Consider the following 15,823-nt stretch of genomic DNA (forward strand, 5'->3'; position numbering starts at 1 on the left):
GCTCCTGGCCCGCAGCCCGAGGCCAGCTTCCCTGCTGCAGAGTCCCCTGCCACCTCCCTGCGCCCAGGGCGCTGTGACAGCATGTGCCCTGCGCGCAGGGAGAGAGCTCTGCAAACTCTGCTAGCTCAGAACCGCACCGGGGACCGCCTGGCTTAAAAAGAGTCCTTTAAAAAAGTAGTTCCTTGACCTGTGTGCAAAGTGGTGCAGAGCAAGAGCTGGAGCCCTGGCTGTTAGGGGTTATGGGCATGGGTGGAACTGTTAAAGCATTATATTGGAAAACCACAGTTGTTTTTCTTGTGGTTGGGGTAATGACCGCCTGTTTGTAAAGAATTAACACCTCGTGTCATCGCTAGCCTCTTCCTGCTTTTTGTTCCTGTCTCTAAATGAGATGATGATAACCCCTGGGTAGGAATATTTCAGGATGTGAATGGCATGCCAGGCTGTGCTGCGCAGTGTGCTGCTGAACTCTGCTACAAGTGTTTGTTCCCTCTGACTTTAGGCATGATACAAAGTTAAAATTTGGCCACATTTTTCCTAAAAGATAAAATATCTACATTAATTAATTAATGTACATTAATTAATACATTAAGACTCCCTGCCCTTATTGATCTACTCTCAGGGTTTATGTGAATGCAGCTTTTCCTGGGTGGCCTCTCTACTTGCACTGCAGTTTTGCAGACCTGGAAGTGCTCTGAGCTGAGATGTGCTGAAGAAAGGAGATATTTGGTGTCTCACTGACGTTCCAGTAACTCCTTCCCAGTTCCTGGGCCCCATGCAGACCATGGGGTCACTTCATAAAGGCACTCGTTGCTCTTGAATTTCCTGCAGTCACATAGTGAGCTTGGGTAAGTGCTTTTTTAATAGACAGTCTCTCATTGCTAATAGATTTCTAGCTTCTGGGTCTACAAGCTGGTGCCTTCTCCAGCCAGTTTTTACATGTCTTCTTCAAAGTTGTCACGCTGACTGCTGGCTCTCGGATACCAACCAAGCCTTGCTCCTGGGTTCAGAATTTCTCTCTGCAGTATGTTGCAATTTGAAAATTTGCTGCAATTAATGCGAATACACAGTGTAAGAGAAAATAAAAGGCCATTCTCAGATGTCCTGTAGAGAGAACAACTGAAACATGAGTGTGGGATAAGCCAAGAAAATTGGCATTTTTCCCTGGCTTCATGCCCTATGGAAGAGACAGTGCCTTGGAAGTGAGGGAGGAGAAAAGCTTGCCACTGGCTCTGATCAATCCCAAATCTGCTTCCACTGCAGCTGATGGGAATCCTCCCATTCTCTTCAGTGCAGGCAAGAAAGTATCTTAGGTGAGGATGGTGATTCTTTCACTACTTCAGTGAAGTCTCTTGCCTATTTATAGGCCTGCTTCTGTTGAAACTGAGCCTGTTTAGCCTTTTTGGGTTCTTAGGGACCTGTTTGTATAAAGCAACTTACCTGCCTATCTTTTTTTTTTTTTTTTTCCTAATTTGTGTATTTTTTGTATGATCTGTTGGAAGGTGAAGCCTCTGTAGAAGGGGATACAAAAACTGATTTTTAAATAGAAATAAACCGAAAGAGAATTAAACACTGCAGGTTGCATGCCTTCATTTCCTGGAGAGAAAGATTAGAGATGGTAAGTGGACAGAGACACAGCCTTGTATTTCTCATATTCCTAAGTATTCCTCTTTTCAGGGCAGTTCCTGCCTTTGCCCATTTCCACAGCACTACATGCAAATCTGTAGTGTCATGGGCAGATTGCAACACTATGTGCCAAAATGGTCTCATTTTGACTAGAAAATCCTTTCTATGAGGCTGTGTGCTGAGATTCTTAAATTCTTTTAGCGTAAGTGGATGAAGTAACAAATATCTTTGTGAAATTCAGTGTTGTTCCTGTTTAATACCTGGAAGGAAGTGGAAATAAAAATGAAATTGGATACATAAACATATTTTGCAAAGTTCCTGGCCTGCCTACCTTAGGTGCTAGGTCACTAGCCGAATGCACAGTATTGCAAGCACAATTACATTATAAAGAAAGAAGTGTAAGGTGAATTTTCCCTACATTCTCAACCCCTTGCTCCTTTCTGGTCTTTTTGCCTCCTTGTGAATTTACCATTTTGAATGCTAACTCTGTAAACAGTGAACTCAGCACCACAGTGACAAGAGATGTTTGTTCTGTCCTGTAGATACGTTCAAGGAACAGACTCGTCGCTTTTGTAATAGAGCCAAGTCCATGTATGAGTCCAGCTATGAGAGTTGTGGAAGGAGCTCTCTCTGCCTGTCTATGGCATGTGGGCAACTTGCAGAGAAAATAAAGAAGTTTCTTCAAGGGAAATAAAAGGCAGCTTCCCAAAATAAACACAACCTCTCCCTCAGCCTTCAGGCAAACACCTGGGGAGAGAGAGGTCTTTTACAGTAGCCTTTGTGCCAAAGGTTTTATCTACTTGCAGGACAGATAAGGAAGTAAAATCCAGAGGTGAGAGCTCTGCATTGTGAATGGGCTGCCTGTGAATCCTACACTTCCCTGGGTAAACATGAGGAGCTCTACTGACCAGTTTGGTCTCTGCTCCCCGAGTTACAAAAACGCTGCAGATCCCACTCCCCAGAAACCTAACTAGGTTAACAGAATATAGCCGATATGAATAAGGATCAGCGCATGTGTTACAGAATTTTTTCCCCATGGATACATGCTTATATCCACATTGCCTTCTGTTTGCATGGGGTAGAGGAGGTGCTTCGTTATATTCAGTGGTTGTGGTTTTCAGAGACAGTTTATTTTGTGCAGCATCTGGAAGCCTTGTGTGTTTAACTGCAACTCTATAACCTCATTCCTTCCACAATGGAAGCTAACTGTTACTCTGATAATATTCCATGGTTATTAATGTTTAGATGGCAGAGTTTAGGCCTCCAGTTCTGCTTGACTGTGAAATCAGCTACCAGGATAAGTGAAGTATTAGTAGAAGGACATTTGAATAATCCTGTCTGATTTTGCTAGAAATTCATTTGTCTGTTACTAGAATAGAAATCTTCATTCCCTTGGACTCCAAATCTCCAGGCGTAGATTTTCATGCTGCCTTTGTCACATTTCTCATTTGCAGATGAACTATTATTTTTAGATCAACATTTACCAAACAGTCAAGACATTGGCCTAGCTGACTGCTTTGCTTTGCCAGTCACTTCTGTGTGCAACAATGAATTAAGAAACCAGGAGCTACAAAGCTACTTTTTATACATTATAAAACAACACATGGCTCGTGTTTTTCTGCCTGCGTTAATGTTTAGCTGTGCTCTTTATCTGAGCCAGCATTACACATGCAGGACTTGGAACATCTCAGCCATTCCGTGCATATCCCTTTTCATGATTCCTTCTCCTTGGGTACTGTTTCATAATGTAAATATCACATATCTGAGGCTTTCAAAACACTCAGGCAGATATTTCTTTGTCTTTTCTGGCATAAGTAATATGAACAGGGGAAACTAAGGCAGAAACTTGCCTAAGATCAGGCAACAAATCAGTAAACAAATTTAGATTAAGGCTGCTAATTCTTGACTCAGACCCATGTGTTCTCTGATTAGATCACAGTATCTTTCCAAATAACTCCCCTTCCTCCACCCTTAAATACATGCTCTGTTTTTTGTCAATAGCAGCCTGCATGTGTAGAAAGCAGCAGTGCGAGTGGAAGCTGGAAGCTGAGATGGGATCTCCCTCCCTCTTCAGACAGCTATGCCTTGTGCCTAAGAGCATCGCTGCAGTTTTATACCTTGCTAGGAGATGCATGCATTGGAAAGCAGGTAAAAGCAGAGTGTCTGTGATGCACATAAGGATCTTGACACGCTCGAGAAGGGGAAGGGGCTGAGGACAGAGATCCAAAGTGGGACCCTGACAGCAGCTGCCGCAGACCCGCAGTAGCGCAGGTGCCTGTGGCGCGGGGACCGCCGAGGACGGCACGCGGCGGCACCGGGCAGCGCTCGCAGCAAGGACAAAAAGGTGCTGCTGGTGGGGAGGCCTCCCGGTGCCCAATCGCCCAGCCCAGGGCCCCGGGGAGCTCCCAGGGCTGTGCCCAGGGCACAGCTGCACTGCCCCTGCCCGCGACACAGCGGGACCCCGAGTGCCCTCCCCAGAGCGCTGCCCCCAGAGCCGGCCCAAGCAGGCACTGCGAGCAAGCAGAGCAGAGTCTGAGCCAGTCTGAACCAGTTCAAGTATCACATATGGTTGTTTTGCTTCTGCAGACTTCCTTGTTAGTCCTTGGAGGCTGTGGCTGGCATTTACTTAGCAATAGCTCATGCTGTCAGATGGAAGGGGGAGGGGAAGCCTCTCCTTGAACATGTCAGCGGCGGGATGCAACAGTGCAGCAGAGATGGCTCTGCCGCTCCACGCTGGCTCCTTTGTAGCCCGTGGTTAGACTTCAGCTCCCAATTTCATAAACAACGTATCCGAGCTGTTCGTTCCAACCTTTGATTTATCCTTTTTTTTTTTTTCTCTTTCTCTAATCATATTGTTTCTAGCTTAGGAATGAAACATGCTAGTTTCTGACCCTTACGTCATTGCTTGCAGAAGGCATTTTATAGGTGAGACCCACAGCTATTTTTATGATCCAGATAGAGGCAACAAAGGAGTAGGAAAAAAAAAAAGAGCTTATCTGGAGTATTAATTACTTAATAATATTTAGTAGCATTTGATGCTTGCAGTCCTTTAAGCTTTAAAAAGAATTGCTCTATTGTTTAGCTCTTGCTGTATAAGGCCTCAATGCTATCTTCAGTTTCAGGCCTCACAATTTACCAAGGATGCTGGAAAATTGGAGAAAGGGTGAGCTGGAGTGAAGAGAGATTTAGAAAACTGGTTTGGGAGGGGGGGAGTATATTTTTGTTTTGCCTAGAAAGGATAAAGAGAAAAGTGGTGGGAATATGACATATGACCTGTTAACAAGGAGGGCAGTGTTCAGCTTTCTCTGTTCTAAGCAATCTGTATTAATTTATGTAGGAAAGAATGCTTAGATTAGAAAATTGCTTTTGTTTAATCCTGCCAGTATCTCGTTAGTACAATTAAGTAATAAAGCATATTAGTTCATTCGCTAGGAGTTTGGACAAACTTTTCCCAGGGCAGATCTGAACGTCCTTGGCTGCAGGCAGCGGAGGGGGTGGGTTTGGTGGCTTCTTGCAGAGTCCCTTGCAGGGCTGAGGTTGCCTCTCGTCGTGCAGCTTGTCAGCTTCCAGCTATTTTTCTTCTTTAAGAAAACTTCCTATACGCTTTTTTTTTCTTCCCCCTCCACAGGTGAAAAAGTAGAGCAAAATAAAGCACAGCAGACAGGCAGGACACAGAAACAGACCTTGTTTCATTCTGAAACCTGTGCAAGGTAAATGGCAAAAAAGTATCAGGACAGTTCAGACTGGTTCATGCGCAGTTGAGGGATGTTTGTTAATCTCCCTCTTTCCTAAAACAGCTCCCGAGAAATATTTGTGGATGGTAGCATGTGTATGCTTTGTGGTGTGTGTATGTATATGTACGTACATACTTCTATATGTAAAATATGTGAGGGTGTAGATACAGCGCTAATTGCTTGTTTATGATTCAGGTAGTTCCTTTAAAATCAAGTCTTAAGACATAATGTCAGGTTTCGTCTCTAAAAATGCAGCAAAAAGAGCAAACCCATTCCCCAAAAGCAAAAAGAGCAATCGCGTCTGCTTTTGACAGATGCCACTGGCATCCTATTAAACTTAACTCTGTGAAACTGCCAGGCATAACTTCCCTCCTCCTGGAAAAAAATAGAGATGAAAGGCAAAATTATACTTAAAAGTCAGGCATGGAAAAGACTTTGATCTTTGCCATTAATAGGAAGGCTTTTGCGTTTCTCCCAGATTCCCCGTTGTCCTTCCGAGGACTAGAAACTCCAATTGTTTGCTGGAACTTGGCTGGGGGAAATGAGAAGCGCAAATTTATCTTGTTACATAACAGTGGAGCTGGGAAAGTCTGGGATTTGTTTCCACAGAGAGCACTCCCCAGCCTGCAGTTCTGGGATCAGTATGTACAGGAGGAGGTGCTTTCTGTGCAAGATGGCCTAGGCATTTAGGTAGTCTCAGGAAGGGAACTATGAGGAAATAATTGAATTATAAGAACGATAAGAAATAAACCAGCTGGTGGCTCCTTATAAATGGTTTTGAACGGACTGTGCCTTTGGATGCATGTGTGGTGCTGCAGTTTCCAACTGAATGGAGTTTGGCTCTTAAAATCTCTTCTCGGATAGTCAGTAGGGGTTCTGCTGGCTGCAGCTTCCCCTCGGGAGCTGGAGAGCACGGGGAGTGCACGGGGAGCAGGAGCCTGCGCGCACGAGGAACGAGCGGGCACGGAGCAGACCTTTCAGCTGCTGGGGCCGGCCAGGATTGACACGCAGGCGCTTTTCCCAATTTAGCAAGTCTGGCTGCAGTATTTTTAATCTGACACTACTAAACTAAATTTACTGTGGTGTTAAATCATATTGTTGAAATGTGAATTGCACAAAAGTGCTAAGGTTTCCGGCTGTGTGTTCAGCTGCGGTGCTGCTTGATTGACCCCTTGTTACCCCCCTGTCCCACTTTTTGTGGCCACTTTGTGGGACAGAGCCAGCAGGTGACTGAGCAGGGCTAAAGTGTGGGTGACCGGTCAGAAAAGGGCACCAGCTGCATGGAATGAGGCCACTTGTCATGCGGGTTCCTGTGCCAGCACCACAGGGAGCAGCGCCAGTCTGGAAGTGTCCGGGAGTGGAAGGGAAGGATTCCCGCTGCAGCCAGAGAAGTGATTCATCGCACACCGAACACAACATGCAGCTTCCTGGCATGGAAGCACATTTTGTGTTCAGTTTTCCATGTGATTTCAAGGCACTTTAACAGAAGGGAACCTCCCTGTCCTCCCCAGAGGGGGCAGGTTGGATTATCCCTTGTTTCACGGATAGAAGGTGGCAGAGCAGAGAAGAGATGCGCAGGGAAGGGATGCGGATGGCAGGGCAGGAGCAGCCCCTGGCAGCGCAGGCCGGGCTGCGGCTGGCACCCCAGCGCTGCCTTGGCTCCTGCGGGAGCCCATCCAGGCGGGACAGGGACTCGGCTGCTCATTTTCCCCTGTGTGAACCAAGCACTGCCGGTGACTCTGGGTGCTGCTGAGCCAGCGCCACGGTCCCGATGCCTTTGTTCGAAAACAGGAGCGTATCTTGTACCGCGCTGGAAAGCTCTGCTGAAAGGTTTAATTGCTGGGGCTGAGAACCTCCAGTGTAATTACTGAGGCTTTTTGGATGCTTTTCACTTGCTTTTTCCCTAAGCAGACCCAGCTCTTAGTCCCTGCAGAGGCAAAGCAAAGCGCCCGACGGAGAGGGGCGAGAAGGTGGTAAATGTTAATGGGGCTGTGCACGGGGGCAGTGGCGGCTCCCCGGCGGCCCCGGGCAGGAAAGGGCAGCAGGATTTCGCCCTAGGGGCGGTGCGCGCACCCCCCCCGCCCGAAGCGGCTGCCCGGGTGCTCCCGGCGGGCGGGAACAGGCGCTTCGCGCCCCGGGCTGGGGGGGCCGGGGCTCGGGGCCGGGAGGCGCCGGGGGCGGGCGGCGGCGGCAGCCGGCGGGGTGCGGGGGGGCGCAGCGCGGCGCTCGCTGCGCGCTCGGCAGCGGCGGGGCAGCTCGCGGCGGCGGCGGCAGCGCCGAGGATGCTGCGCGGCGGGCAGCGCGCGGCGGGGCGGCTGCTGCTGCTGCCGCTGCTGCTGGGCGCGCTGCTGCCCGCGGCCGCGCGCGGCGCCGAGGGTGAGCGGCGGCGCCGCCGCCTCGGGGCCGGGGGGCTGCGGGGCTGGGGCTGGGGGCGGCCCGCGCTGCCCCCGCTCGCCGCCAAGGCCCGGCCGCTCTCTCCGCAGAGTGTCTCCGCGGCGACGGCGCGTCCTACCGCGGCAGCCGGCGCGTGGCCCTCGGCGGAGCGCCCTGTCTCAACTGGCTCGCGGTGCGGAGCGGCGGCGGCGCGGCGCTCGCGGCAGGTAGGTGCGGGCGCGGGGACGGGGCCGGGGCCGGGGCCGCCGGGGCCGGCGCTCACGGCCCGCTGCCCCCCGCAGCCGCCGAGGACCACAGCAGCTGCAGGAACCCGGACGGCGCCGCCGCGCCCTGGTGCTTCGTGCGAGGCGCCGCCGGGGAAGCGGAGCGCAGGGCCTGCGACATCCCCCCGTGCCCAGGTAGGAGCCGCCCGTGCCGGGCTGGTGGCGGCTGCTCCCCGTCCTGCCTGCTGCCCCCGGGGCTTTGGCACGGGAGCGGGGAGCCCCTGCACCCTCGCGAACCTCCTCGCACCCCAACGCCCCAGCTTGCATCCCCCTGCACCCCAACAACCCCCTCTGCACCCCCATGTACCGCTACCTGGCTGAATACCAACACCTCTCTGCTCCTCAAGCCTCCATGCGCACAGAAACCCTCCTGCACCCAAGCAGCCCCCTGCACCCTTCTACACATCAACAACCCCCCTGCACACCAACACCCCCCATGCACCACCTTGCACTTTCTCCCCTTGCACCCCAATAGCCCCCCCACCCCCTTGTACACCAATAACCCCCCCGTTTAACCCTCCTGCACACCAACCTCACCCTCTGCACCTCCTGCTCCCCAGCACCCCCCATGCACCCCTCCATACTCCAACACTGCTCCCCACATACTTTGCACATGAACAACACCCTGTTTACCCCAACACCCCCCTGCACCCCCCTTGCACCTCCCCAGCCCAGTGCAGCACCCACACCAGTGCCTGCTTGCACACAAACAACCCAGGCTGCAGCTGCCCCACTTCCCAGCTGCAGAACAGGCAGCTGTCCCCAGGGCTCCCTGCACCCCACATCTGCCCCCCAGCTGTGTCCTGCTGCAGCCTGGGGGGGAATTGAGGGGGGACAGTAAAAGAAGGAAACCCCAAAGACTGGATTCCCTCTGGGCAGTTGAGTGTGTTGGGGTGGGAAATAACCTGCCAAGAGCAGAACTCCAGCTGAAGCCTGTGTCAGGGAGAGATGTTTGTACTGACCGAGTCCAAAGCAACTGCTGCTTATTGGAGTTGTTTCTCTTTGAGCCCCCTTAAACCGTCTGCACCCTACTGTCCTCCAAGATTGCTATCCCTGCATGTAAACACTCTCCCCCCACCCTCCACTTTCCTTCACTCGGCTTTTGCCTGCTTTTCTCTAAAGATAGAGCAAAACAAATGTTGCTGCCAAGATCTTTCCTCAAAACACTCAGTGCTGCAGCTCTGGGATCGGGGGAGTTGACTGACCTTTCAGCCAATTCTCCATTTGCATATTTAAGGAATCGGGCCATGTTTACAGCCCGGAGTAGCAGCCCCGCTGCGGCCGCCTCTCCCCGCTCTCCTCAGCGAGCTGCTCTGGCTGACCTGGAGCAGAGCAGCTGTGCAGTGCGGGAGCCCCTGCCTTCCTCTCACGCACCCCCCTCGCACTTCCATTTCACATTCCACTGAGGACTCAAAATGGCTGCAGATACAATTAGGGAGGTATTGAGAGCTGGGGGGTGAGATCCAGGCCTGCTGAGAGGCAGAGGGAGCTTTCAGGTGTCAATGCATCCTGGGGATGGCATGTCCAAAAGGTAGATTCCTCTCCTTAGGGGCTGGCCCATGCGGGCAGTGGGTATGTCCCCCACCATAGCTTTTACTGTTGCACTGCTTCTGTTCGTGGCACAAAAGAGGAAGCTCTCTCAAAAATAGGTCTCAAGGCTGTAGATAAAAGTCCATAGTGCTGGGAAAGAGCCTGTGCCATGATCATCCATCCTTATGCCCCTTTCCCAGAGCTCTGACTACTTTTTTTTGAGCTGTTTGCTCAAAATAGGGGAGGGAGTTGATATAGTGGCACTAGGCAGGGGCTGTGCTGCCTCAAGTGTTGTTGCTGTGACTTAACCTGTCTGTCACTCTACGCGTCTGCAAAGAGCCCTGAGAAAGAAGAACGAATCAGGGCTGTTGTCTCCAGCTGGAGTCTCCTTCCATCCTTTCCTTTCCTTTGTGTGTAAAGAGGATTGAGGCAGAAAAGAGATAAATAGGCTCCTGGGAGGTTTGGGGTGGAGATTCTGATCATCTTGTTCGTGTCTGCGCCGCGTGATTGAAGCTGCAGCCTGTGTATTGATCCGTGCACTAAATGAAGTCATGGTGCATCCGTGGACTAATGTCCTGAACCTGGTTTCATTCTGCTGTCTTGACTCCTCCCTTGTCTGTGGTGGTTGGTGCCTTGCACACCCTGTTAAATAGATAGAGGTTGAGGCAAAGCGAGGGAGGACTCTGTTTCTTTCCTGTCCTGATAAGATTTAGGATTTTTGGCAACAGTGTAAGAGGTTTCAATGTAGAGTAAAGGCAGTTCAGTGCTACCAGACTAGATCTGTCCTATTCGCTAGGCACCTGCTGCTTTGAAGTACTCTCATCTGCTTGGTATTCAGAATGTCGCTGTTTTCCACCCAACAGATGCTACTTCTACCGCAACCCCGGTCTCTACAGCGGAGGTTGATGCTTCCCAGGAGGTCAACCAGGTGTTTGAACCGGCTGATACGTCACCCTCCCGGAGCGAGGCTGCCGCTGTGCAGCCCGTCGTCGGGATCAGTCAGAGAGTGCAGATGAACTCCAAAGAGAAGAAGGACTTAGGGACACTAGGTACAAACCTGGAATCACATGTTGGATCCCTTCCTGTAATTCTGGCAGGATGAATTTCTTTTGAGACTCTGAAAGCTGGATTTATGGCCTCTAATTTTGCCTCTTTCTTTATCCTCGCAGGTTATGTGCTGGGGCTGATCATGATGGTGATAATCATCGCCATTGGAGCTGGTATTGTCGTGGGATATGTCTACAAGAGGTCAGTGGCTTCTCTTTTTTTTTTTTTTTGTCCAAAAGCTGGTGTAGGCATGAAACAATCTGGCCAGTTCAGGAGTCCAAGCTCCTGCAGACCAAACCAGATCATAGTGAAAAGGCAGATGGAAGTATAAACTCTCATACATCTCTGATGATGCAGGAGCTTTTCTTGTCACACTGAGAAAGCAGCTATTTAAGAATGAATCCCATTCTTCTCATTTTGACCCATCAGGGTAGGATTCTGTTCTATTTAAAGTTTCAAACTGCTCTCCTATGTTTTGTTCTTGTTTGTTTTTGTCCCTCAGGATGGCTTTCTCAGGTGTTTCCAGGAGAGCTGAATTTTAGGTATAAGGTGGAGGGAGCAAATGGCTGAGGTGAAATCCCAGGAAGTTCCTTTTGTGATCAGGAAAAAAAAAAATCCCCAAGCAGGTCAGCTTCCCCTGTGGTCCTCTGGTTCCGTTAGCTAGCCTTTGGAGAATATCTCTCTGGAATGTGCATGGGGTCCCACATAGCATTTTTCTTGGCAAATTATATTTTGCCAAAGCTCCTGTCTGCTCTGAGGTTAGTTTTGATTCACTCTTACGACTTGTGCAAGTACTTTCCTGTGTTGGGCAAAAACCTCTTGGTAGCTCAGCAGCATTTGAGCACCAGAAGCGTCAGTGGTAATAGCAGGCAGGTCATTTGCAAGATTCAGAGGAGGATTAACAAATAGCAATGAACGTGGTTGGAAGGGAAGGCCCGAGCTACCTCTTCCGGGAGGGTTTGTTTTGTGTTTTGGCTGTTTGACAGCAGTCTGACACAGGAAAACAGAAGGAGCTCTTTCCCAAGCTGGGACATGTCCTTATGTAAGTGTTCATAATAAATGCAGACAGTAGAAAAACAGGGAAGAGTGTTACGTAAGGGGCAAAACACAGAGCGCTGCTTGTCGAGGAATCTGATTGGAGGTGTCACTTCAGAGCACGCTGTCTGGGGCGCTGGCAGGCGGCCAGGGCGCCCGCGCGCGGCCTGGAAACCCCCGGCGGCAGCTCTGCCCCGCTGCGATCGCGGCCTCGCGAGCGCCGGGTGCTGCCTGTGTCACCGCGCGCCCCTCGGCAGGGCGAGGCTGAGCTTGGTCTCATGCAGCTTCCTCTCACGCTGCCGGGGTGATTTCCTTCCCTTTCCGCACCGTGCCTTGTGCTCGCCACAGCTTGTCCGAGCTGGCAGGTGTGCGTGGGTGTGATGAGAAATCTTTAATGGGTTTGGTAGCGCTGTGTCTTTGGTGTACAGAGCTTTTCTGGAGACAACATGCTATTAATGCCAGCCATTTTTAAAGTGAGGCAGTTCTGTGCAAATTACAGAGGTATCACCTGCCTTAGGAACAGGCAGGGTGGGTTTGAGGAGCCGATTATGGTCTAGAGCTGTTAGCTGTAACCACAGAAAGCAGGGCCAGCTCTTACGGTTTAATTCTCTCAGTAACAGCTTCATTTGCTGCATAAGTCTGTTTGCTGCAGCAAAAGGCAGAATCTGTCACCACAGATGCGCTTGTTTCTGGCAGATGTAGGTGGCTACAGCAGCAGTTCTGCAGAGCAGAGGGTCTGTGCTGTCTCACTGCGTCCTGTGCCTGCACTGACCAGCGCCACAAGACTGTAAGGTGTTAGGAAGCACGTGTCAGTGCTTTGCTGTGAAGGAGAAGCACAATGTTAAAGTCATGGTTTAGCTGTAGTTCTGTCAGTGAATAAGCAGGTTTATGAGGGAGGAACAGACACAGCTTGGCTGTTTCTTGTATAGGTGCATGTGTAGGGTGCTCTGCTTACAGCAGGGGGAAGCGGGGAACATTTCTGGGCTCTCTGGAATGTCTGTTTGTTAAAGAGCTGAACCTCTCTCTTTTGGCTGCATGACTCTGCTGGGACTCCACAACTGAGAAGTGACACCTTTGCTTTTTTATTTTTAATTTTGTAGGGGGAAAGACCTGAAGGAGAAGCATGAGCAGAAGGTTTATGAGCGTGAAATGCAGCGCATCACACTGCCACTGTCAGCTTTTACCAACCCAGCGTGCGAGCTTGTGGACGAGAACACCATCGTGGTGCACACCAACGAGACGCCCCTGGAGGACGGCCGCGACGGGAGCGGGCCGCTCATGGAGCAGGCGGGTACCCCTGGCGCCTGAGCAGCTGGGGCAGGAGAGCTGCCGGCCGAGCATCGCCCCCAGCTCCTGCTGCGAGGGCAGGGCGCGTGTTCATTTCTGTTTTGTTTTCTTTTTGATGAAAGCTGGATGGAGGTGAAGCAGGGGACAGAGTGATGGGCTGCTCATTACGATCTGTCTGGGGGCACCATTCAGTGCGTGACCAGCTGGGGGCTGGTGTGGTGGACGCTGCTGCTTCCTCCCGTCTATCTCCATGGAGCGCCAAGGGGATAGGGGGGATGAGGGGCCAGGCTCACACCTGGTCACAGATCCCATAGTCCAGAGCATGGTCTTGGCTTCCTCTTTCTCTGTTCCTTTCCTGTTGAATGGTGTGCACTGTTACTTGCGTTTCAGCCTGGAACCCCAGGGGAGAGCAGTACTGCAGGGATTGAGGGGAGCTTCACAGCAGATGTAGCTAGATAATTACACTCTGATTATAGGTCCTGCCTTTTGCTTTAGTGGCTGAGAGCTGAAGACACTGTTCAGCATCCTGCTGCTAAATCTAGTTTTTGGTTTTTGAGGAAAGAGTGTAGTGGCTCTGGCCAGGAGCAGTAGGTTTAGCCCAGCATCAATTTGGAAAAGCTCTTCTCAAGCTGCTGACAAATCCAGGTCTTCCAAGGCTGAGGCCACATCTCTATTCCCCTGTGGTGCTACACGCACAGCCAGAGTTGTAGGTGTCCAGGCAGTCCCTGCCTCATGTTCACTTACACAAATCAGGAAAGCAGAAGACAGCAGTAGATACTTGTGAAGAAAAATAACCTGCCCTTCAGTTACCTGGAGTACACTGAGCACTGAGAGGAGCTTCCAAATTCCCTTGACTTCCTCCAGGACCAGCTCTGGACCTAGAGGCTAGGCCAGCTGTAGGGGTGACCAGGACACAGTAGCTCCCATGACAAGGGCAGGAAGGGCAGCTACTTTTGCAAGTTCCCAAAGTTATGGCAGGGTTTCTGGCCTAGCCTCCTTCACACACACACTGCTTGTGCAGCAAGACTCTCTTGCAGAGCCTGGCCCCCTTACAGCAGTTTTGTAACAACTTTTATCAGCAACTGTTTCAGGGAGTTTGGAAGGGATGGCTGCTGCAGTGTCTCCCACCCAGCACTGTGGCAAGGCCAGTTCAGGGAAACATCCATCCCCAGTTCAGGGGATTCAAGCCATTCAAGTGAATTTTTTAGCCCTTTGCTGCATAGCTGAGGGAATAACAGGGAACAGCACTTGGCAGTAGGGATTTTAGTGTGTTTGATTCAGAAAAGGGAAACATTTTATTTTTAAATGCCTTTGAATACCATTTCTTTGTAAAATGTTTTAAATACCTCATAATGAGAAGGTGCAGATTATGTGACCTGGTATTAAAGCTTAGAAGAAAAACGCTGTGTGGACACCTGCGTGGGCTGTGGCTCATCTGTGCGTTCCTGCCTGCAGAGCACCACCCTTTTGCTTGGTGCCAACTCCAAAGAGCGGGGAAGATGCTACTTCAGTTTGCCTGGCACAGGTAAATCCCTACAAGCAGCAGGACCTCCACGCAGCAGCACAGACACGGGAACAGGGGGCTTGTGCCCCTGCAGGCAGCAGCTGCCTTAGGCCTGGGACACCATTCCTGGAAAGCAGCAGTGGGGATGCAGCCCTGCGAGCCGGGCGGACAAGCAGGCAGCCCTGGGGAATAGGGGTCAGTTACTGCCCCGCGCCGCTTTGGTGCCTCTGCAGCAGCTTTGCTTCATCAGGGCTGTAGGGACATGGAGCACAGCGGGTTACAGGAGGCACTGAGGTAGCCAGCTTCTTCCTTCAGTCCTGGCATTAACAAATGCACTTTAACTCCATCTATGGAGAGTGCAGTTACTAAAAAATGGGCTGTATTCTCCTCCCTGCTTCAGAATGGGTGCACAGCTAGGCCCCAGGAGAGAGGCTGAAGCCTGCTCTTAATTTTGGTTTTCTTAACAGCTTCTTCCCTTTCCCCCACTCCCGATAAAGACTGCTGCAGAGCATTTGCATGGTCTCTGTGCTACAAAGCTGCTGTGCAGTCCGGTAAAAGTAGCAGCCACAGGGCTTTTAAAAAGTGAGTTCTTAGATCATATCTGATCTCTCTAGTTATGATGTTACTGTTCTGTGACAGGACTAGAAACCCCAAGAAAGCAACAACTTCTTCCTGCCCTATATACCACAAAGATAGCGCACAGTTGTTTCCATAGCATGTTTATTGCTTTTAATTTAGTTAGAACATGGAGCTGTCTGTGCAAATCACAGTTCATAAACCCCACCTACACATCACCCAGGACTCTCCCCCTCGCAAACCTGGGAGGGGGAAAGACAGGGCAAGTCCTATAATAATCCTGAGTCCACTGGACCCAGTTAGCGAGGCTCCCTCCTGACTCACAACACAAGGAGTCCTCAGCATTGCTAAAACACCCCTATACAAACTAAAAACACCCCTCTCACACACACCCCTGTTGTCAGGTGATGGCTGATCCCATGTCATTTTACACAGTACTTTAAATTCATGGGTAGGGGGAAGAAATCAAAGTAACAGCTAAGACATAACACCCATTTCCCACCATTCAATACAGAATGGGGAAAGAAATCAAAGTAACAGCTAAGATGTAACACCCATTCCCCCCCCACTCAATACAGAATGGGGGAAGAAATCAAAGTAACAGCTAAGATGTAACACCCATTCCCCCCCACTCAATACAGAATGGGGGAAGAAATCAAAGTAACAGCTAAGATGTAACACCCATTCTCCCCCACTCAATACAGAATGGGGGAAGAAATCAAAGTAACAGCTAATACGTAACACCTCCCATTCCTCCCCATTCCATACAGAACGGGGTGGGGGGCAGCAAAGGAACACACAAAATCCAGTTAAACCACAAGGTTTGTGGA

At 50.6% G+C, this 15,823-nt stretch overlaps 1 protein-coding gene across 1 annotated transcript; it reads left to right on the forward strand.

Moving 5' to 3' along the window:
• Positions 1–7,639: 7,639 nt before the first annotated feature.
• On the forward strand, positions 7,640–14,314 carry PIK3IP1 (phosphoinositide-3-kinase interacting protein 1). The gene is made up of 6 exons (XM_088532392.1): positions 7,640–7,733; positions 7,841–7,957; positions 8,033–8,149; positions 10,408–10,593; positions 10,714–10,792; positions 12,727–14,314. The coding sequence occupies exons 1-6, from the start codon at positions 7,640–7,642 to the stop codon at positions 12,932–12,934; spliced, it is 801 nt and encodes a 266-aa protein (XP_088388518.1). The 3' UTR covers positions 12,935–14,314.
• The last annotated feature ends 1,509 nt before the right edge of the window (positions 14,315–15,823 follow it).

The sequence above is a fragment of the Tinamus guttatus genome, unplaced genomic scaffold (genome assembly GCF_059628265.1).
Source record: "Tinamus guttatus ecotype Peru unplaced genomic scaffold, ASM5962826v1 Tinamus_guttatus_pri_ptg000459l, whole genome shotgun sequence".
Lineage (NCBI taxonomy): Eukaryota > Metazoa > Chordata > Aves > Tinamiformes > Tinamidae > Tinamus > Tinamus guttatus.

What these genes read in the sequence shown, in the direction of transcription:
- PIK3IP1 (XM_088532392.1), top strand. Translation starts at nt 7,640, where the DNA reads ATGCTGCGCGGCGGGCAGCGCGCGGCGGGGCGGCTGCTGCTGCTGCCG. An exon ending in CGGCGCGGCGCTCGCGGCAG is followed by an intron (nt 7,958 to 8,032) that starts GTAGGTGCGGGC and finishes TGCCCCCCGCAG; the next exon opens with CCGCCGAGGACCACAGCAGC. An exon ending in GTGGGATATGTCTACAAGAG is followed by an intron (nt 10,793 to 12,726) that starts GTCAGTGGCTTC and finishes TTAATTTTGTAG; the next exon opens with GGGGAAAGACCTGAAGGAGA.